Raw genomic sequence first — 24,192 nt, forward strand, 5'->3', positions numbered from 1 at the left:
TATATATATATATATATTTTAAACACTGACAAGTCCAAAATAGAGCCACGTGCTTAGCAGGATGAGCATAGATCACAGTCATTTCTTACCCCTCTCAGTTATTTTACTTTTTCTCAGTCTGAAAGTTTTGCATTCCCAGAATATCACACTGTTCAGAGCTGCATTAGTCAAAACACATTTTAAAATATTCATCTGTAAGTCTCTCCAACTTTAATTTAGAAACATTTTAAACTAATTATAGGAAGGTTCTAACATAACTAGACAAGGTGGAAAGATCAGAAGTAAGATGCAAAGATCAGAAGTATGGAGTGGCTTCTGTATTGGAACTGTGACTTGATTTTTGAAGAGAGACATCTAAAGGAGGCTACAACAGAGATTTATAAAGTCATGAACGATGCTAAGTGAACGGGGAATTTTAATTACGGTATCGCAGTGCAAGGATTTCTTGCACTGCTCATAAAATTGTCTTGTGCTTGAAATCACAGCACAAAATACATTCATTTTTGAGGATTTTTATGTTCAATCTATCTTAAATCCTTTACAGAATATTCTAAGCATGATGTGGCTGCTCGTTCACTAGGGATGCCCGGAAGTCATGACCAGGCCGTGTGAAGGGAAGCTGTTGAAATGGACCAGGCACGATTTAGCAGCTGGTGGCCAATTCCATCTACATGTTACAAGCGAGTCCCAACTTCTTGGCCCTACAGGAATTACCTTGGTAACGGATGGAAGTGCCGATAGCCAGACCATCTTCTTTGATAACTGTGGCAACCCAACAGCTTTCCTCAGGTAGCGGTCATGTGTTTCACAAGTGCTGAGAATATAGAGAGCACAGGCGATGGCATAACCTCCCCAGTTAGAGACTCCTGCAAGAGAATGTCAGCATGAAACCACACTGTAAAAAACCCCCGACAACAGTTATTGCCAAGATATTTAACCTGCCTACTAGGCACATACAACTGTCTCTCATGTAGCGATGGTGAAATAGAACATGGGTATGAATTTAATATGGACATGAATTTGGAATGTTTATTTCAGAAATACACAATTGCTTAACATATTAAAATATTTTCAGTAGAATTTCAGGCTGAATTTCTGCAAGTTTCCATCTAGCTTTAGTTTGTGGTTTGTCTTTCCAACGAAGCCCAAACTCAAATGGACATAGTCTACAACACAGTTCCACTTGGCTTAGCATGAAGACCCTGAACTGTGAGGAGCTTCGTTACAGCCCAGGGTTTTTCCTTTTAAATGCGCAGAGGCAGGAGATTTTGACACGATATCCTAAACCAGGCAAATTTTCAGTGGTGTCAGGTTTTATAATAGCATGCTCTGCCATTGCAGAGAGTCACCTTTTTGGTCACAAATGATGAATGATTAAAAAGTTCAGCTATTTTATCAGATATGAAGCCGTGGTGAAACTAGTTGTCTCTGTTTTGATGATGTGTCCTTAGGGTAAGTAACATATACAAAAAGACATTCTAACATAGTTAATATCCACACATATACACACACAGCCATAAGAAGTAGGTATCACCACACTCTTGTTTCTCGCCAAAAAGTGCTGGTTTACTATCAAGAGTGTTAAATACCTAGGTGGGAAACCCGGTCTTTGCTGAACATGTCTCTTTCACTGTGAATTTTATTTCATGCTGGTTAAGATGCTAGGGTAGAATGGGATTTTAACTATAGTGTTCAACTTTTGTTGTACATTAAGAATGTACATCTGTTGTCAAGTGGCTGCTGAAAGGACGTATCATCTCTTCACGTAACAGCAATACAACTGTGACCCTGAGAGGGTCACACCCACACAAGCCGATCAGTTCCACTGAAAATTCATATGTGCATAGACATTTTAATTCCCAGAGAGATCACTTCTGCAGTCTTCATTGTTATTTCATTTAAGGTGAGATTTTTCAAGAATATTCAGGATTTGCCCAATTATTTCCAATTAAATGCACTTTCCTTGGGGAACATACTCAATTTTCAGACATTCAAATGCTGTAGTGTCTTCACTATTTAAAAAATGGACATAATAGAGCCAGATTTGTTTGCCTGGTTATACAAAGAAAGGATGAATACAAATTAGTTGGAAAGACAGATGTTTTCTTGTCAAGTCTATTCTCAAACATCAACAGCTCTCCCACCCCCCTGAAAAAATTCCCTTACCAGCTACAATAGTAAAATCAGCTTCAACATCACAAGCTATAACATCTCCATTTCTTATGTGCTTCTTTACAGCTTCTTTTACTTTGCCCATTCCTAATTCATTTCCTCCATCTCCAACACCTTTATTAAAAGAGAAGACCAAATGAGTGTGAACCCAGCATATAACTAAAAATCCATTTAGGAATCATATCGTGTCTTCCCCAGAGTTGCTGTGACAGTTCATAGTTCTATATGAGATGATTTGCCCGTTTTCATCAGAAGTGTCTAAAACCAGAAGACTGAATGAAATAGCTGAAAGCATCACTCATCGCATGCTAAGCTGTAAGGGTATATAAGCAATACGTGCTGTACTGGTGCAGGCAAAAGAAATCAGAATTATCAAGTGCTCATGAACTGCAGACAGAATTAAGATGGTAAACTTTGCTTAGGGAAAGCCTCACATGACTGTTCTACATAATGCATTATCACACACACCTAGCACAGACTGAGAAAGAAGATAAAAACCAAACCCAAAATACACCTGAGAAATTAGCCTACAATTCTGTAGTAAAGCAAGCATAGAAACCTTTGGTTTGATAAAAGGTTTAATTTTAAAAAATACTAAAAATAGCAATTATTGTAGAAAGATAAGCAAAAATATACATAGGGACTTTGGCAGAAGTAGGAGTTACTGCACTGGCAATCTGTTTAATACAGGTCACTTTTGTATACTGTGCCACAGTACAGAAAGAGCCCAACCCTGTGTACTGTTTCCATCTATTTAAATGGAAATGAACATTTATCTTTCACCTGTTAGTCTAAATGGCATCTTTTCAAGTTTAAAGATTTTACAGAAAAATCCTAGTTAATATCTGTGCAACATAGCAGCAAAGAGCTCCAAGTCCTCGCTGCAATGTATCGAATTTGAATTTGAAATGTAACTATGCTCTAATTCATAGTGTTACAGGAGAGAAATTGCGTATTTATAATTTACACTTCAAGCCCTGAAAATTGATAAATGTAACACTTTTAGTAACTGCATAAATATCTCACACAAATCTGTAGCAACTGTGTTCTTTAAGTTAAAGTTTTTTTCTCAGCAACAATTTTTCATTTAACTCTTTATATAGTCAAGGGGAGCGTAACCGAGTGACACATAGCTTACATAAAAGGATTTACTATGGAACAGTTAATCGTTTTTCCTACCTGCCTTAATAATCTGTTCACATTTATTCCAGTGTTGGGATTTAATGGTGCTTTCCAAAATCTGTTTGTTGGTAGTACTGTTCAAATGGATAATGACATAATCATGGTGCCTCTATCGTCATATGTACGTGTTAGTTCCTACTGTTCTGCAAGAATCCACATGACACGCAGACGCAAAATTTTGCTCTTGCGGTCCTTTAAAAAGGCCAAAATGAATTCTTGCCCTTTGAAGATCATCAACAGTTGCTCAGAGTTTTTGTATCAGCCTTGTTTTGCATTTTCTTGTCTTTATGTAAGTCCTGTCACCAAGATGGTTGTGCGGGCCATGGATCTACTGCTGTGGATGGGTCCCACTACTATTAGACTGGGAAGAAAAGAACACCACATTGGAAATTTTCCTGCACCATCTGTTTTCTTCTTTCTCTACACCTCGGCAGAGGACTCAATTTCACTGTAAATTTCCAGAGTAAGATTCACCTGGCCAAATGCAGCCACCTATACATGAGCCAGTCAGCCAGACTTCTTTTAAACTGAGCAGAGAGAAACACACCCTTCAAACATTCGGTTCCTCTCATCCTGAGGCAGACATCTCAAATATAGATTTCTGAAAATAGAGAAGATGAATCCTCCTCTCCTAAAGGCCTGAGTGCTTTCCAGGCTGAGGAAAAATAGTTCTGTTGGATCTTCCACACAAGTGTTCACTGGCTACATTGGGTTCTGAAGCTGCATTCATGAAAACTACAGGAAACGTCAGTCTTCTGTGCTAAAAGTCATTTGTACAAAAGGGAAACAAAAGTAACCACATTTTTCCATGCAGTACTTTGGAAAGCTTTTCATTAGCTCCTATATAAATAGCATAGAGCTATGTCAGTTGTATGGCAGCTGAAAAAAATAGCATGTGGTTTCAGAAACATCTCTTAATCTTTTATTCCAATCTTTTGCAGAAAATGAGTCCTTCCAACCTCAGCCTTTTGTGTCTTCTTATTTTGAATAGTCCTGAAGTTTGCTGCTTCCTCTGTGCCTGTTTATGTACAGTGGTACCCGTACAATTGCAGGCATTGTTCACGGTTTGTCTGCGGTCAGACTCCTAGATGAGGCGTGTTTGTTTGTTTGTTTTTAACACAGATCTTGTTTTAAATGCAAAACGTGACAGCAATTAATCAGCGTGTAACAAATGTTCTAACGTTTCCCCTCTATACTTACTAACCCAGTACTTCTTGCCACTGAGCACACTACATAAACACTTCCATGGGGCTGAAAACTTGATGTTTTTAGTACCCTTCTCTAGTCTCTAAAGTTATCTGAGCACTCCGCCCTAATGCAGTACAGTATTTGCATTTTATTTTGGAACTGGACATATGAAAAAAAACGAAGAAAGTCAAAGATAACCTCACTGGAAAAATGTATCCTATCCTGATCAGTAGCAATACCTTATCATCAGTAACAAGAGACAAGGTGCAAAGGCCACAGCTCAGATTGGTGCCGTGTTAAGCTAGGCTTTGCAGAAAACCACAGAAAAAACCAACACCCATCCCAAGAAATGGTACTCTAACTGCAAAACAGACGCAAAAGTTAGCGTGATAAAAAAGAAATGTTAACTAGGTTAACAGATAACGTAAGGAACACTTACATTGCTCTTCTATAGATACTCAATTAGTTCTCCAGCATAGATTATCTATGTACACGAATTCCATGGGGCATCAAAGCAGATACCTTCAGTATCTTTTGAAGCCTACGACTTGTTAAATCATTTTCTATGCAGACATCTCTTTAGAGAAAATTCATGGCACTAGCACGCAGTGAATACAGATAACTGCTTCTCATTCACAAGGCCGTGGTATTTTCAATTAATGACATTTCATACTATATTTGAATATTCAGAGAATGCGTAAACCAAACTAAATTCTGCTGAGCAGGTTCAAATTCCACCTTGCAGAACACTCCTAACTCCACCTTGTCAATAATATACTTTGAGCTGCTCTGGGAGATACTTGAAGAGATTAGGGTATTTTTATTAGAGGAATCAGGATTTGATGTTGCATAAGTAGCTGGAGAGACCAAGCCCTTTTATCAACAGTCTAAAATCAGAGACAAGAACTGAAATTAAGTGCAGCAGATAAAGCTCTGAGGCATTTTGCTAAATATCTTTATGAAACAGCTTTTTCTATCCTCATTCAGTCAATCCGTGGCTACTCTGCTGAGACTGCCAACAGAGTGCCATCTAGAGTGCTGCTTTTTGAATGTTCAAAGTTACTCCTTAGGAACAGGAGGAAATTTGAATTAAATCTAAGTGAAATATATCCTAAGTTTTAATATAATACAAAAAATATCAGTGAGTTCTTCTGCTATACAGCTTTTAAATGATTCCAAGAGAGTGAAAACAGACTACGCATTATCTCTGCAGGAGGTCTCTAGATTCTACGGAAACATTTGAAAAGCATCAGTACTGAGGAGTCTATGTTCTTGTGTTTTTGGTAATACTTGGGAGTGAGTCCACAGCACTACAAGAAGACAAAAAAGCCAGATCAGCAGACATGTACCGATGTGACTGAAATCAATGTGACATGGGTACTTATTTCTAATTTTATGACACATTTCTAATTTTGTTTCTAACATTTATACTGATTATGTATCTCCCAACTCTGTTTTGGGCCACACAATGTAGCAAGAAGCATTTGATTGTACAAGGACCTTGTGCAATATTTATACTCCTTGATCTATGGCATATTGTTTTCAAAACCAGATTCAGTTAAGTTTTCAGGACAAGAAGGACTATCAACAAAAGAGAGGAACACCAGCAAAAGCATTCTTATTAGACATATTAGTCAATGCTAATATAGTTTTGGCAAGAAGGACAACGTACTCCTTAAAGATTATTACTGTATTTTGTTAGAGAAGGCACTACTATAGTAGATGCAATTATGCAATCCTTGCTTAAGAGAATGTACTGTAATGGACAATATAAACTAAGATTCTGTCCAGACTGCTCTTTTAACATAGGTGTCACAATCATAAAAATAACTATAATAAAACTCTAATAATAAAAATACAATAACAAGTAACGTTTCCATTTGATGGTCATTTACTTTCTGTGCTGCCTTTCACACACAGTCAGTGTTGAAGCTACACTTAGCGAAGTGTCTGTGTGCACACTGACGTATACATAACGCACACATCTGGGCCTGCCTTATCGTCCTTAAGTAACTTTGAAATCAACTCTTTTTTTTTTTTTTTTTTGCTTTTGGCTCTGAGAACCCTTCAATAGAATCTTGTAATTATTCTCCCACAATGGTCTCTAAACTCAACCACGAGAGCTGTAGCTTGCGAACACCTGCCTCCTGCTCCCCTTCACTTCCAGTAAGAGCTCCTGCTCCGTTCTGCGCTTCCCCTGCTTCTGAGAATGTGACACAAACTCCCACACACCTGTTGTTGTGATTCCTGGAATGGTTTGTGCAGCTATAAATAGCTCATCTATGGGATCCACGAGATGCTTAATGTTAACTTTCCTGGCATTGTAGTAATTGCCATCAGCTGCCATCCCAGCACGCTCTATTGCTATCAGGTGATCAAACCTGGTTACAGACAAGGATTAAAAACAGATGTGAGGAGTCAAAGTTGTGGTTCTTGCATAACAAATTCTTCTCTTGGTGGCTTCTCCGGTTGTGCTTGGTTCTACCATTTGGGATTCAAGGTAAAACCTGGATACGTGTTGTTACTTTTGAATGTAGTTCTGTACAGCTTATTTTCAAGGTTAGTCCAGTCTCTTTAGAGCTGTAGCACAACTCCCTCAAACCACGTTTGCCACCAAGAAATGGAAAAGTTCCTAAGGTACTCCTAACCGGTAATCCTTTGGGTCAGCCATCTGGCCTTGCTCTATCTCTTGTTAAAATATATAATATCTTGTAAGACATTAGGCTCTGTAAGTGTTTATAAAGAAAACAAAAAAGCGGCAAATTAACGGTCACCTAAATCCTTGTTAGTGCAAATGTAGTTGCTCCTTAAAGCACATTGTTTGGCAAATGTTAATTTGTTTCTAGTCAAGGAGTTTTTTGGTGTGGACCTTTAGATTTGGGGGCTTTTTCTTTAAGTCTATAGTTATTTTGCTAGCTATGAAAGTAGACAGATGTACTGCAGATGTCCTACGTTTAAGCAGAATTTTAGTACTTAGTTCCAACGCTGTATGTTAGAACTAAGTTATTTTGTTTCTATTTCTCCAGTTTTATTGTTAAGAGGTTGCTAATTCTGCTGAATTACTTAATGGTTTTGTGGGTTGGGTGTATATAAGGTGACTCCAGAGACCTTAAGCAGGTTGGCTGTCTATTTTAAAAAAACCCACTTAATTTTTTGAGAGTCTGCAATCAATTGAAATAGAAAATGGCTGTAATTGTATTATGCAGAACTATAAAACACATTTTAAAAACAATACTTAAAAAATGAAGACAGTACCATGCATACAATTATAACATTCACTAGGCGGTGGGAAGAAAAAGAAATTAAGTCAATAGAGCAAATGCAAGGGTAAAAGGTCTTTTTATGAAAGAGAACAAACAAGGCAACTACATTAAAATGTTTTACAGGGAAAGATAAATAAAAATGAGTAATGTATGCCTACTTAAAGGAAATGTAAGTTGCCTGCTAAGGAATGAAATGTGCATGCAGCTACTTAGCAAATTCTCCAGTGCATCAACTCTAATCGCACGTTTTGTATAACTGGATTTTTGCTCAGTGTTGTATACTGAACAGTGCATATGGAAACATTTCAAATCAATATTGAGAAGTGTGTGCATACCTCTACAATTTTTGCTTTTGCTGCCCAAAGACAATAGGACAATAACTTTCACACTATGACAAGCACATGACGCTTTATAAATCAGATCAGATTCCCCAGCTGTCAGACTTGAGCCAAAGCTCTTTAGAGAGAACACACTCCACAACTCTTTTCCTAGCTCTTTCACTGACTCTGACATAATATTTCCCATTTTCTATTTTTTCACTACTTTAAACATTGATAAAATAATATATTGTGTGCATGTGTGTATATACCTGTGAAATAATAGCTGAAAGACTTTTAGAAATTTTTCAGTGGAACAGAGCTATTGATACATGAAGTATCATTTCTCTTTTTTTGTACTGCAGAAATGCATAAAAACATGCAATTCTGTACTCCGTGTGTGCTCCAATTCCAGTGCTTGTCTTTAAAGTTTGTTCATTCTAAGTCTTAAGGATTTACCTGTAACCATTACATCTTCTTTAGATCATGGTTATAATTTTCATTATAGCTTCATACAGTAGAGGTGTGACCCACTCAGAAACTGTCTACACATACCTTGGTCTTCCAGGATTCCCATCCTCGCACAAAAACATTAAATCTGAACTAGCATTTTCCCTTTTATAACTCAGTAGAGGGACAGGTTTCTTCAGTATTCCTACAGAAAACCGAAATATAGTTCAGACACTGTGTAGCTTTTTTGTTAAGTGTGAGTAACTTTAAAAAAAAAAAAAAAGGGCAGCAGAACAATTAGAATAGTAACCACTCAATATATTTATGCAGTTCCTGGTAAGCTCCCTGCGTCCTTACTTTTAATTAAACTCATTTGGGACCTTGAGATAGAAAACAGGTCCACAAGAATGAGGACATCCAGGACTCATCACAAACAGCTAATCCAGAATCAGAACCTAGACACCTAAGCATTAACTTGATGCCTGCTGGGGTTAACAAAATGTCAGCATAGCAATGCTGATCAGAGCTTAAAGGATGAACTTGGGTTCATTCTCGAAAAAAAAACCCCAAATCCCATACTAAGTGACAGCAGATTAACTGAAGCAAACCTTGGCTCAAACTGGCAAGATAAAAAAAGAAAAAAACCGTGTACCTTACCTAGCTGAACAGCCTCTTCAATAATCTTTTTATTCAGATTCATGGCTCTCTGATCTGTTACTATGGCAACCTCTTTTTCCAAGGCCTGCAGTACAGCTGCAATAGCGAGGGCTCCTGGGGGCCCGTCGTTCTCTTCCGGCGGCTCGTAAGTGAAGTGGGTAGGAAATCCAGTCGTTACCAGCACTGACCGAGCATGGGAGATGGCCAGGCAGGCCTTCAGCAGCTCGCCCTGGCGCAGCAGATGAGTTATACCCCGGTCGCCTATAAAAGTATTATTAAAGAGAGCAGTATACTTCAATATATCCTTCTGGTTTTGAAGTTTCTGCGTGGGTGAAGCTGTGTACTTTAATGATATAAAATGCATTTGGAAAAAAAAAATAAAGAAAAACCTCTGGTCAAGGCAGGAATTGGGGTAATTTCCTCAGGAAACCTAGGAAGGTGTGGGATATGAGTAATGAAGATAATGGGCTGTGCTTCCAGGTTAAGAATTTCAGTTCACTGGACTTTGAAAATTACTATACCTTGCATTTCTAGGTATTTTGTATTTCTGAGAGGTTCTTGCATATTGTTTCGTTTCCTTTGGTGCTTTCCTTTTTTTCTGCTTTCCTCTGATCTGTGGTGACAGTTATGCTAGACCACATCTAGCTACTGAAGCTGGACTGCAATTCATGCGTCCCAGATCTTGCAGAAGTTTTGCTGCAGACTTCAGATGAATAAGCTGGCCCTTTGTCTCTATTTAACTCTTCCCCCTTAGGGGAGAGCTAATTCCCAAATTAATCCCACTTAATGAAATGATTAACCACAGAAGTGAGGTTTCAGAGACACTGTAAATTACCAGGGCACTTTATAAGCTCGATTAATAAAGTGGTATCCAGGTGACTTCTATAAGATCTTCTTACACCTCATGTAGTGGAGAACCATGTTTTTTGACCTTGCGAAACAGGTGAATGATAACAGATGTCTTTTCTCGTGGCTCGGTCCCTAAGGAGGCAATGCTGTGTTATCTGTGTACGTCTTGCATTGTTAAAATGCTTCCTACCCCCTCTCCCTTCCCTGGCACTCAGAAACACAAGTTTGCAGCGCAGTCCTTTCAATTTGCTAGCACTCCTGAAACCCACAATGTGCCAATGTTTGTGGGCCGAGAGTGAGAGGTAACTCCTCACTGCTGTTTTCTAGGCTGCTCACATGTTTGTCTTTCTCACCTCCCCCCGCTCCCCAATTTCCACTTTTTTGTCCTCAATTTCCCCTTTGCTCCCTCAGTTCCTCCTACAATCTGGCAATATATACATTGTTGACACAGAAAAACATTCTGAGCAAAACTTAAGTAACAGAAGCAGGGAATGTTAGTCTCTGAGAAGCAGGGTATATTAACTGAGATAAAGCACTGTATTCTCCTTTAGCAGTAAAATGAGCTAACTCGTAAGTTAGGTCCTGTGTTTCTGCAGAGCATGGCAGTGTGCCAAGCTGAACTCCAGAGAGTGGGAAAAGGAGAGGCCTCGTGAGTAAAAATAAACAGACCCAAACTTATGCACACAGCCCAAACCCAGAGCTTGGGAGAGCTAGGCGCAAGATATTTTCCACCACTGACTACAGAGCATTTCAGGAAAATTTATGGGAAATTGAGATCAAAATAGACAGTAGACAGAGGGGACTAAGTCAGTGTGTATTTTAGGAATGGTCACATTTACCCAGTTTGCCTTTATTTCCCTCTCATCCTCCTTGGGCACACATGCAGCCCTACCTCTCAACCCTCTGGGGGAATCAGATCACTTTGGTCCATCACGCAACACATCAGTGACGAATATCAGCAGAGCTTGATGCAGTTCCACCCATCAGAGAGGGATGTTTGAAAAGCACATGCAGCTACTAGAATTTTCTGGTAGGAGCCCAATAGAAGTAAATATCTATAAAGAAACATGCTACTTACTCCACAGAGAACACCTGTGCAAGTGTTATTAGTGTGCTCAGGTGCCCTGCACTTTACACAACAATTTCAGTTTTGTTTAGTAGCAGTTTTTGTTCCCTGTGGACTCTCTAGTCTGCTGTAAGCACTGACACTTCTGTGTACTGAGTAGACAGTGATCATGGTCAGATACTCTGTGACCTCTAAGGTCCAATGCTTTTGGCCAGACTCTAAAGTAATGTAACAGAAGATGTAAGGCCTAGTTACATTAACTCACTGTATTCCACAAAGAATTTTTAAAATCTTAAAAGTGCCTTCAGATTCTGACTGTGTTCTTGAACTTCATGAATATCTAAAAAAGCAGGATAGGCCATATCTACATCATAACAAATCCCCTAAAGGAAGAGAGTTTTCATTTTTACCTGGATCTACTCCAATCAGGGTCTCTAGAGTCCTTATCTTTTGGGCTGCTTCTGCTGACACAATGCTGTAATGCAGAGGATCATGAGAAATGCAGTGGACTTGTGGGACTTCTCTTGAGGATCCAGCTGTGACATCATCGTTCTTTAGGTCAGTAACGAACATACAGCCAGGAGAATGAGTAAAAGCTAATGGAGCTCCTAAAATGCGTGAAAAAGCTTCCATTACATATATTATTGCAATATATGCTGAAATACCAGAATGATAAAATTGCAGAAAGCTATTTAATTTAACAACCCAGAGTCCCTGTCTGATGATGTTTATACCATAAAAACAGACCGTATTTTAAGTTATACTGCAGCAATTAATATACCTTGAGAAAAATGTACGCACATACATCTGAATGTTTTCACTTTTTAAAAGCTCGCATAGGTAGTTGAGATCAGTTTTTTCTACAATATTCTCTTTGGTATAAACTTGTGGCAACTTAGGAACTGAGCACTGGTGCCCTCCAAGCAAGTCTGTCAGGAACTGGCAAGTCTGAAAATTGGGTTTGACAGGCATGAAGCAACTAGTGGACTGACATAAGAACAAGTTAAGGTTTAAGTTTGCACAGTGTGTTGGTGACAGTGTTTCCGTAAGAATAACTGGTTCTAGAATGCTGCTGGAAGCTATAGTGTCTCTCTTATACCTCTGAATACCCTTGTGATAGTGGTGTCACAAAAGTATGTCAACTACTGTCTGCTGGCGAGGAGCAGCTGGGGACGAGCATCTCTGCACAGTGTCTTGCCAGTCTGGCTAGGAGACCTGTAAGCTGGCCAGGAATCAGGATGAAAGGTGACCAGTAAGCCTTAGCAAAGGGAATCGGAGCAGCACCTAAAACCCTGGTGAACAATAAGCTTATTTAAACCTGATAGCACAGTAGCTCCCTAAGCTGAAAATATTTGCTGCCTTTATACTAATTCCAGAAGTCTTGATCTAGATTATACTTGATGTGGCACAACTGGTGTGTTGTTGGACAAATCGCAACTGGTATATTTAAACAAGCAAAACTTTACTTTCTTAGGATGATGAAAAGGGAGGAGATATTTCTTTAACAAGTACATATGTGCTTGGTCTGTGCTAGATCTGCTGGGAGTCTATGGCTAGTAATTTAAAAGCAGTTGGGGAACATGTTTTTTGAGCTTTAATGTACCTCACCAAACCATGTGAGTAGACAATGTTTTTTCTGAGAAGCCAGCAAATTCATCTAAAGTACGGGTACTGGTGGTATGGCAGAATTTTAATGACTTAGTTAAGAAAGGGGCACACACAAACTGTCAAAAAAATTCCTGGAATGCATTAATGACAACTGGTTTGAATACAGTAAACAGATAAATAAACAAAAGTGGAAGTCAGTTCCAGGCAAAGGCAGCATAGATAGCTGCTTTGGGTAACGGATTGTAGAAAGGTCAGCAAATTTTTAGCTTTCCTTCCCCAGCAACAAGAATGCATGAGGAAGATGAACGGAACTGCTGGAGAATGCAGGAAAAAGCAGGATTTTCAGTTTGGATTTAGGACTGGAGAAAAGGGACTGTATGTAGGAAAGAAAAAGCAGTCTCTGCTCCTGGTGCTGAATGTATGTATGTATGGACAGCAGGAGTTGAGAGCAGTTTAGGTAAACAACTGTAAGGAACCATATGGATGTAGCAGATCCTGCAGGGAGAGAAGGATGAAGCAGATGACCTCCCAAGGCTCTCCCAGTTTTACTGCCTATGATTATTAATCTTCTTCAGTAAGAACTAAATTATGAGATTTCATCCCACATTAGTGATTTAGAGCAGTACATAATACTGTCATTAGTTGCATTTTCTTGCCCTTTGTGCTCATGTGTGTTACAGATGACTGGATAAAGTGCAGAACAGCTCTATGCAGAGGACAAAGCTTCATCTATAGAAAGTGTGTCACATTTACTTCATTTTAGAACAAAACCTAAAAGCTCAAAATTCTTCATGAGACAATTTGCTAGCTCTTGAACATGTTTTATAACGATTTCTGGCTGCCTTTTTTTTATTTTTTTCCCCTTTATTATCATTTTACTGCAGTGTAACACAAAATAAAAATTTAAAAGGAAGGAGCTTAAAAATGAATGCCTTTAAACTTCTAGATTTTAATAATGCTTAAAAGATGTTTTGATGCTGCTAGAGCTTTAGATTTTGGCCTTAAAAATGCTCTAACAGGAGTGATGAAATTTCAGTAAGAACTTCCTTTAAGGCAGACCTCTATTTCACAATGGAAAATAGTCCTGCCAAAGGTTTTTGTTGTTTGGCTGAGGTGTTTTTTAGCTCACACTAAAATCAAGACTGTTAATCAGCCAAGTAAAAAAACCACCACAACCAAACAAAACACAACAAACACACAGAAAGAGACAGAAAAAGAGACTAAAGGATAATTTTAAAAGATTCTCCAAACATAGTCCATACTGCAGTTAATGACCGCTTCTACTGCTGTTACTCCACAGGCCCAAAACACTGGAATGTCACCAGGGTGAAGGTGAACTGGGTCTCCATAGTCTGGTTTGGAAAGATCTTGTATTCCCAGCAGACCTGGAATTGATCAAAAATGAAATCATGAGAGACTCCAATTAAGCAGCAGCACTGTGAAGCTGGGGGGTGGGGAGCGTGGACCCCAAACGTCATTCAAAGACACAGCTAGGATTCCAACAGTGGCAAGTCATGGAGTCATAAAACGTCTTACATTGGAAGGGACCTTACAGATCATCCAGCTCAACCCCTCCCGCCCTGGGCAGCGATGCCTCACCCAACCTGGCCTTGAACATCTCCAGGGAGGGGGCATCCACAACCTCTCTGATGTCCCAACCTCTCTGAAGCCCCACCGAAGTGACATGTTTAGCTTGCCTGTGAGTGCACGTCCCCAGAACCTGAGCTGACTTGTTTTCCCCTCTTTCTACATCAGTATCAGTAAACTGATTTTTACATCAGTAAAAATGTAGTTGCTTTATTTCTGCAACAAAACGCAAACTAGACATGCATGCTGAGTTTCCAAGATATTATAAATCAACAGAAGAATCATATTCATAACACTGGCAAACAAGAATAAATGACAGCAGTGCAAAATGGGTTCTTTCTAGAATGTGTTTTCTACTGCTTTAGCTTCCTACGTTCTTTAGCTAGTGAAATGTGCCACCGCTCTTTTACCTCTCTGCCTTAGATAACTACAGCTCACTCTTACCCAGCTTTCGCTAAATTATCTTTTGCTTTATTCTAACTCCTACTTGTAATATTCTGGGTCATTTTAAGCACTTCCTCTCTTCCCTTGGTTTTAAATTCTTCGGAGGCTTTAATATATCACTGCCTTTTCCGAATCTGATTTATATAATCAGTATGTATGATAATTTACTCTTTTCTGTTAATAAATAGTAGAGACCCTCGCTTGCCCAATCAGCTTGTTGTTCTACTCAAAGTAATGATTTATAACTAGTTCCTCAGATTGAATCACTCAGACCAAATACATTGCTGGAGCGCACTGTTAACCAGTGACATCTCCTTCCACGCTCAGCACTGCGATCCTTTTGTGTATGCAGCCCATGAGTCTACTGATTGACAAACTTCTCTCAGAAGAGAATTCTTTATTTATTTATTTTTTAATTGTGATCTGTCTTCATTTTACAGGTGTTTGTTTGGTTTGGTTCTTTTCTAAACAGCCCCTCTGGGCTTTTTCATTTGTTTTTTTTTATTTTTTTCTTTTATTTTTCCCTTGAAAGAATAGGCCTATACTTGTTTGTGCTTTTTTCTTTTAATTTTTTGGTCATATTTCTATTTATTCTGCCCTAAGCATTGTGCTTAACGTATCTTTTCAAATTTTTTAAAATAATGCAGTATTTACTTTAACAGTCATCCACTGAGATACAAAATGCATCGACACTTACTTCTCCCCATGCTGTCAATCATTGCTACCCTGTCACTGATAGCTCTGACAGCAAGAAAGTTTTCACATATAAATGAAACAGCATACATCTTAGAGAAAGATGAGATTAAACATTTTTAACAAAACCACCCCTGCCATAGAACTTAATTTATCTACATAAGACAGTTATGTTTTCATCCAAGAAATCTCTCTATTCAGATCATTCAAAACCTTCTTTTTTCTTTTTTTCTTTTCAATTCAAGTTTGCAACCATTGGAAAGGATTAAAGCACAATAAATTTACGGGTGCAAGTATTCCAGTTCTACCACTTCCCTCTTTATTTTTATACACAGTAAAGTGCATGCAGAGTGAAAAAGTGAAAAGCACTGACCAGGGTCACCGATGTGAACCGGTGCTCCATGGGCTGCTTTTAAATCCGATGTTGCTTGCACAACTGCTTCCAACTTGCTTTCTGGAATAGGTCTCATTGTGACTACTAAGTTGCAGGAAAAGGCAGAAATGCTGTAGCAAGGCACACCTGTCTGGTAGTTTAAATGATGTCATATCAGCAGAAATACGGTACAATACTTGTAAAGCATTATAAGAAGTAAGTCTAAAACTTTGTTCTGTACTTGAGTTTAGAAAGGCCACAATACTCACATACATTGCAAATACTTTAATTTTTTTTTTGTATGATCCAGCAGTACAAGAGTGAAACATTCCATCCTTGACCTTCTTCATACAGATCACTAAAATCTTAAACATTATGCATTTCTTGCTCTGGTACGTGCAGCATACAGTGTAATAAGACCAGTATATTCTGAATATTGTCAGAAAACAATGATGTGCTCCCTGAACAGAAAGGGGAAAAGCTAATAAATAGTATCACACAGTAACAAATCCACCCGCTCGACTTGAATTCAGGGCAGCTCTAAGTGCTCTGAAGCACACAAGAGTCAGGGACTCCTGCTTCTGGCAGTACCCACTGCTACACAAGCAGCATGCTAGTTCCACACGTACAAAATCTTTTGTGCCTCTAGAAAGGTTCTATGGAATTCATCATCCTTGCTGACTGGCATGGTGAGGCACCTTTTCTATTCAGAAATCAAGCAGACAGGCTTTTCAGAACAAAACTTCCGATACCGAAGTTATATCTGAACATAAACAAGGTATGTAGACAACCAGAGCTGCATAGAAAATGTTCATTAAAAATCTTTATAATAAAAATCATACCTGTAACCAAAGAAACACACTGTGCAGTTCTTCATAGTGATGATGTGCTATGAACTATAAACTTTTCCTAATTTGAAATGTTATAAGCAGATACATAGGTGGTTGGTTTATGCTTTCTTTAAGCTTGGTAAAAAGGCTCATGTTATGAGATATATTTGCACCTTCATTTTGACAGGAAGCATAGCAAAAAAGACATTAAAATGTGCATTACCAACTTTCTGAGCACAGTTATAATTTTCAGTGCTATGGTAGATACCTCAAGTCTTTGGGAACATCTGTCCCAGAGGTCTGGGTTCATAGCAAATATCAGTTTAAAGGCTTTACTGTCACACAAAAAATCCAAAATGTGGCTGTCATACGCACAGAAGACATGCTACTGTCATGGCTCACGAAAGAAACATTCCTACTGGAGCTGGTATGGAGAGCAGGACTTGTATAAAGGCACGGTCACAACAGTGCCTGGTCATTGGCTGAAATAGAGAAGGTGAACCAGAACAGAATCCAAATGAAACTGCTGCCACAGCACACAGGGAAAAATGTTACCACCATAAATTAATAAAAAAGGAGACTGGCCTTGCAGGAAGTTAAGGAAAGAACTGAACTGAGGCTGGATGTCTCACCTTGTATTTTTGTGCACTCAGCACTAGCATGTGCCTTAAGTAGCTGTGCAGGTAGGAAGAAGTTCTGATTTTGAGCAATAGGTATAGATACATGATATAGACACGTGGACAAACACTCCAAGGTACGTGCGTATGCTTATACTTACCTTATACATGCTCACATTACACTTTTGCTCTACATTTCTTATGGGAATGCCAGCACTCTGGACTGCTTTTTCAAAAGAGAAGCTGCAGCCTAAATAAAAAGTCACCATGTCCTTAAGTTGTTCAGAATACTCCTTTAGGCTCTTCAGTGATCCAGTACAAGCTCCATGCTCATATATTCTGTACTGCAGGCAGTCAGTTCTAGTGAAAGAAGAAATTATCACAGCTTTTTTGTATACAAGGTGAATTATTTGAATTGACGTTAACCCAGTATCAAACCACAAGATACAGCCTACTTTATCAATTTCTTTTCTTTCTGAGTAACAACAAAATAAACATGCAAAACCCCCAGAACATCTTGTTCTGCACCAAAACAAGCCACTAAACGGAACATTTTAGAGTCTGGTATTTCTTAGCTGTTACAGGTAATGTCCCTTATACACACCTTGTCACAGGGCTTAAAAAATTAGGGAACTCTTGTAAGTCTTGCTTTTAAAGGTTACTACAGGATTACATTTTTCAAATTTCAGGGACTCCAGAAATACCATGTGGTCAGCAGGCCTGTGTAACTACTAAATAAAACCAAGGTAAAACTCTGTTATTTAGTTCTGCTTGACCAGACATCAAAATATTAAGAAATTCCACAAAATTTCACTTTTGCATTGGAGAAATATTCATAATACTGAAAATTATCTTAATGTGTTTCTCAAGAACAGGATGATCAGACTGTTACACTTGTGCACAGTTTCCATTCCGAGGTATAACTGGAAGAAGACAAACGTGTTCAGAGTGTACAACAGTGCGAGGAGGCTGTTTCCCAAAACCCTCCTAATGGCCACCAGCACTCACTGCAGAACTTCGTCAAGCAGAGCTGGTCTGTAGTTACCTGATATCAGAGTCGCTACTCAGAGAAGGACACTTCCAGTCACCTGGTTTGCTTCTGTAGAGCACTGGCAGGGGTCCCTCATTTGCGCGGCAAAACTTCTCGAAGTCGTCAGCCAGGGATTTGTGCAAAATCACAACGTTGGCCTGTTTATAGCCTGAAATTGTGGAAAGTGAGAATGACTGGTTATTAAGTCAGCTTTTGGTTTGTGAAACAATAATTTTTCTGTCTAGGTTTCAGTAGATGGTATATAAAAAATTACCTGAAGGAAATTTTTTCTTTGGAGCTCCATAATTAATTTAATGACTTTTGGAAATGTTTTTAAAATCATAGCGAGGTATACTCTGTATGTGCAGTTGTTCATGCTAAAATAGTTGACAGACATGGGTAGTACTAGAACATGAAGACCATATAAATACTTTAATAAACAATTCTATGAGTTTATATATAAGCATAATTTATTACCTAACCTTGGATATTAATATTCTATAGGAAAATGCTTTGCTTTTCAAATGCTCCTCTGTTGCATGCCATGCTTCCACCACTTTTCTTCATTGGCTACCAAGCTATAAATCATGGCCAGTAAACTCCTGGTATCTTGACATTAAGTAGCCCACTCTTCAGAGTCTGTTGGCTATGGGACTTTATTGTGGGCTGCACTTTAACAGACAGCTCAGGAATAAACTCTTGCCAGCTCAGGAATAAACTCTTGCCTGTCATGCTGAATCTCAGTCATTTCAACTATTTCTGATTAAAAAAACTAAAATGAGCAGAAGTGCTACAGTTTCTTCATTTGCAATCAACTTAGATTTAAAAGGTTGTTGACTATGACCGTGTGATAGCTTCTGAAGACATTAACATTTTTGCAATGAGTATCAGTGAAGAAAGCTCACATTCACGTACTTAGCAGAAGTGTATTTCTATACAGTAGTATTTAATACCAATGGCTTTTTAAATTTCTTGCATGTAAATACCAGCTGTTGAAACACAGAGAGGAAATCTGGAGTACAATTAGTCTGTGGTTTATAAAATCACTGATTAACATTCTCTAATTACTATATAGATACTGTCTTGAAAAGTTATTGCCATGTCTGGTATCAGACAGGCAAGTAAGAGGCTTCATAAAAACTCCCACTTCCTTAAAACCTGTGGTAGTCTGTCATCCAAGAGGCAGTCATTTAGTTGAGCCCAATGATCTGCCTTAAAAGCCCATAGAAAATCAGCCAAATCTTAACTCTTGACCAAAGCTAACATAGAAACCAAAAGATAAAATTCTATTCCTGATGGAAAAATGCAAAGCAAAGGCTGAGGTAAGCATGTATTAGCATACAGAATGTGCCCACAAACTGCTCTCTTGGGAGTACTCAGTACAAAAATTCATTTTATTACTAGCAAAAGTTACTAAATACAGAAACGGTTTCTTGCTAAATACAGAAAACGGTTTCTTGCTAAATACAGAAATACATTTTTGTTAAATAAACATACTAAATTCACCACTGAATAAAACACTACATTCAGTTACCCCTCAACTTCTTTCCCTGCTGTCTACGTGAAATCTACAGACACTTTCTACTTTGCTGGCAATATTCATAAATTCTTAAAATGATGGATTTAGTTAGTGCATTCAGCTCGGACAACACTGAATTTAAAATACTAGTCACAGCTGATAGACTGAATCTGCAGGTAACTTTCAGGTATTCTATAAATTCAGAAAGCTTCGTTATAAATCTGAGACTTTATTGCTCTTCCTGATAACTATCCTTACTTTCTTTATCATGCAAATGTATTTTTCCCTTCCCATATCTTCTTACGTATATTCCTGCATTATGTATCCATCATTATGAATATATTCACAAGCGATGACAGTGAAGCTGGACATGCTGATCAACGCATGTATTAATTAAACATAGTTATCTCTCAATTCAGAAAAGTTTAAAAAAAGCTTTTTATTTCTTTGGTGAATGATAAAGAGGGCAGTAAGAAATAATTATTTTACTTGTATAGCACCCAACAACATAAGACAATTCTAAGGATTCTGAGAAATTCTAATTTCTTTAGTTTTGTTTAGTCTTCAGAAAATGGAGCTGTATGCTCATGGCTCTGTGATTGTTTTGTATGTAAACAGTACTTTTATCCAAACATTAAAACTAACACATTTGAAACTACTGCAGCAGTAATTGTACTTTAAAATAGAGCTAGGGCAACTATTAATATTACAACTTGTCTTCCATTAGTATTTTTCAACTTACGTATTGATGGAAGAAACCCCACCATAATTTCAAGACTCACTATGACTCTGCAAAATGACCCTTACTGTTTCTATGTTATAGTAATGCTACTACTTAGAGCTCTGTTAATCAGCTGCCTGCCACAGCGTTTTTAGTTACGTTAAGTTACATTTTAAAGTTGATCAATACAAGGACATAAACTTCTCGGCTTCTGTAAAAGTGAGCTATGAGAGGCAAGACAGAAGTCAGTTTCCCAGAACGCATTTGGTTATCTGAGTATAAAACTATTTTCCTCCTCCCCCTTATAATTCCCAGTCTTGCTGAGTCAGTAATTTTCAACTGCTGCAACAAATGAAGCAGAAAACCACTTCTGTAATTGTATGTCTCCAATTCTTCCCCAAAGTGTATCTAATGCACCAAGTAAAGCAAGGGCTCTGTGAAGAACATGGTTACTTCACCCCACAAATGTGATAACAACATATGCCAGAAAAGACAGAGGCGGTTAAAATTTTTTCCAATGTTTTCTGCACGTGTAATTTCTCAGTAACATAACTGGGAGCTGAGGGATGCACCACGAACATCGGAAACAAAGTTCATGTACTTTACACAGGGAGGATAATAGATTTTTCTCTGACGCAGCTTTATGATTTAATAACAGAGTGTCAGGTGCTTACTATGTGATTTCAAAAACGTCCAAGTGACTTAGGAGCAGAAGTCAACATCTTCCTCAGTTTTACTTCGGTGCTTTTGATATCGCTACATTCCTTCACAAATAAAAAAAAAAGAAAACACATAGCCATGACTCTAAAACGGAGTCGCTTTGGCACGTAGAGCTATTAGGTTTACTTACCCTCTGCCATTCCAGAAGTATTACTGAAACTGAGTCTGTTGCTTCGAATTATTCTTCTTAGCACATGTGGCAGGAGAGATTTCAAGCCTCCTCCCAAAAGCATCTCTTCAGTCTTAACAGGAAGACAATGATAAATTTAAACACAAAGCACTTTTTTTTTTGACATTTTAAGTTTTAATTTGCTGGAGAACCTAACTGAAGTTTCCTCCTCATGCTCTAGCAGAGTTATTATCACAGTGAAATTCCACGTTATAACTCATAAGGCATATCAAAGTCAAAAGGTTATTCCACTGACCTTTTATAACTAAATGCAAACCGAATCTTTCAGTAAACTAGCCAGAGATATACACTAACATTCGGGATAAAAATGCAAAGTTTTGATGACTTGTAATGTAAGAAACATTTCTATCCACCCTGAGCAGTATTTATTTCCTAGACTTGTTCACTTTTCTGAAATTCATTGTAACTTTAAAATTGCAAAAGCACAAGTGGATTAAACTACTAAGCTATAATCTATAATACTACTCTTCTGTTCAAAATGAGTTTAGACAATTAGCAGTGCAATGTTATGGTAAAGAGAAAACTGCACTCAGAAAATGTCATTTTAATACATGCCACAAATACTTCTCAAATATTAGTTATGTAGAAATGAACACTCCCATGCCTATTCTTCCCCTGGGAAATCAGACTTAGAGATGTTTAGGTCACTTGTCATACAATCTGGAGGAACAGAGATAATTATCCTAATTAAAACCAATACCTGACTCTTTTTACATTTTTTTCAGATTTAAGATATCTTTTTACTGGATTACAGTCGAAGTTCCCACAAAGCTTTTCGCTCAGCGTGAACTACCGAATAACTCAAAAGGGTTTATTATATCACTATTAGGAAAAAATAAAATCTCAGGATAAAATAATTACTTGACCACTTATGATATTAACCTTGGTCACTTTAAAGTAAAGAAACTGAACTATCCTTCAAGTAACCAAATTACCAACCTCCAAGTTCTTCAATTCCGAAGAAGACATTCTGGATGTCACTCATAAGAAGTAATAAATATGACATAAGCTGTGCTGCTTTTTAAAAGAGGCCAGTAAATTAATGTACACTGAGATGTTACAGTCTTCCAGCAAAAGTTAACTTTTCTGTTAAAGGTCCACAGTCTTTGTACTATAACTAGGGTAGTACAAAGTGTCACTCTCACAGTGCAGAGGAATGCAAGTGAAACTCTTTACTGTGAAAATTCACACCTCTGAGCAACTCACTCCTCAATTAACTTGAAGAAAGATCAGTGATATGCTTTGACGGAAATTACACTCTCACCTTAGGCTGTCTGTCTAAAATGTTGCCCATAGCTTGCAGAATTCTGAGAGGTTAAGTTGGGTGCACTGAAATTTAGAGTAAGCTTTGTACCTATTCTTAATTCTGAAATCTGTATATATTTTTTCTTTACTCTAACTTACTACTTTCTAACTCTTTTCAGCTTTTACATTATCACTCTGTATGCTGCACAGAAAATAGTCTTTACAAAATCATGAACAATTCCAAATACACACTTTAAAGATAACAAGAAACTGGATTTAGAAATGTAATTGACCTCTAATCCAGGCTTATAAGTATCAATTTAAGTATCAATTTAAGTATCATTATCTTTACTGCAAAGAGTATTTCTAACACCAGTCTGGAATTTCTCATTCAAGAGGTTTCGAATTAAATACAGTGATCCTAATAAAAAAATCAAAAGTGTTTTCATTAGATTCAGTCAGATTTTCTTTATTTCTCAGCATCTTTGAAACTATCCAAATTATTCGTAGGATTGATGGCTAGAACTACTAGCTTATTTGGATTTGAAAGAGAGTCAGAAGTTCAGTAAACTAGTATGTCACAAAAGCTGTCTTCATCACAAACGCCCTGATGTTGGGCAAGCTTGATTCATTCCTTACCAAGTGTGTGCCCAGTAGCAGAAACAGAAGTACCTATGGGATTTTATGAGCAAATATTTAGGGTCCTGAAAGTTTCAGGTTCATAGGACAGCAAGCAGCTAACAAGCTGCAGAACTGTGAGTGTCAGTAGGGCTAAAATGTTGGCTGGAAGCACCTTCCAGGGCTTGTAGTTCCTACCTGTGAACTTAGCCCCTAGCTGCAAAGTAACGTGTATCATTGATGACTGGCTAGGAAGTGAATAAACATTAACTCTGTATAAAAGCAGAGTGATTCATCTCTTTCAGGTGAGAGACAGAACTCACCTTATGACCGTTTGCTATCACGGAAGCTTCTGTCGTGATTTTATAAAACTACAAGGGAGAATCTGATAGGATTCACTCTGAGTTATAACTTCAGACCACTGTATTTGCTATACAATGTCAGTAATAGATTATGCTGCTGTTTTTGTTTATTAGTTGCTACGTAAGTGTTAGATGCTCATAGTAAAACCTAGTGTGTGATATTTGGCTTCGCCAAGAACAGCTGGTTTCTATGCAGTACGTTACTTCCCTATGCTAGGTTTAGGTTCCCTAACCACCTCTAGGATCTCCTAAAGAATGGTTGGAGTCATTGTGACCATGGCCTGTTTGGAATGACAGGGAGAAGCACCACGATAACTCAGGTCTTACACCATCTTTTCCACTTTGTCTCATCAGGATGCCTAATGAAGTGTACAGATGGGCTTCAGGGGCCCCTCAAGCAGCTCTCGAACTAAACGGCCTGGTACAGCTGTTGATCAGATTTCAGGATCTGTCCCCTGGCAGAGGTTTCTCGACTCCTTTCAGTTTGTTCT

General features: G+C 38.1%; 1 protein-coding gene across 1 annotated transcript; it reads right to left on the reverse strand.

Moving 5' to 3' along the window:
* Positions 1-714: 714 nt before the first annotated feature.
* Positions 715-21,519, reverse strand: LOC104266984 (chromosome unknown open reading frame, human C14orf159; the record flags this gene model as incomplete). Its single annotated transcript, XM_009879405.1, has 11 exons — positions 21,417-21,519; positions 18,342-18,495; positions 17,458-17,656; positions 15,850-16,000; positions 14,015-14,137; positions 11,555-11,752; positions 9,230-9,490; positions 8,678-8,777; positions 6,775-6,923; positions 2,167-2,286; positions 715-866 (listed from the first exon to the last, which is right to left on the reverse strand). Coding segments are annotated over exons 1-11 (1,710 nt in total), but the record flags the coding sequence as incomplete, so codon positions are not given.
* Between the last annotated feature and the right edge of the window lie 2,673 nt (positions 21,520-24,192).

The sequence above is a fragment of the Apaloderma vittatum genome, unplaced genomic scaffold (genome assembly GCF_000703405.1).
Source record: "Apaloderma vittatum isolate BGI_N311 unplaced genomic scaffold, ASM70340v1 scaffold17972, whole genome shotgun sequence".
NCBI lineage: Eukaryota > Metazoa > Chordata > Aves > Trogoniformes > Trogonidae > Apaloderma > Apaloderma vittatum.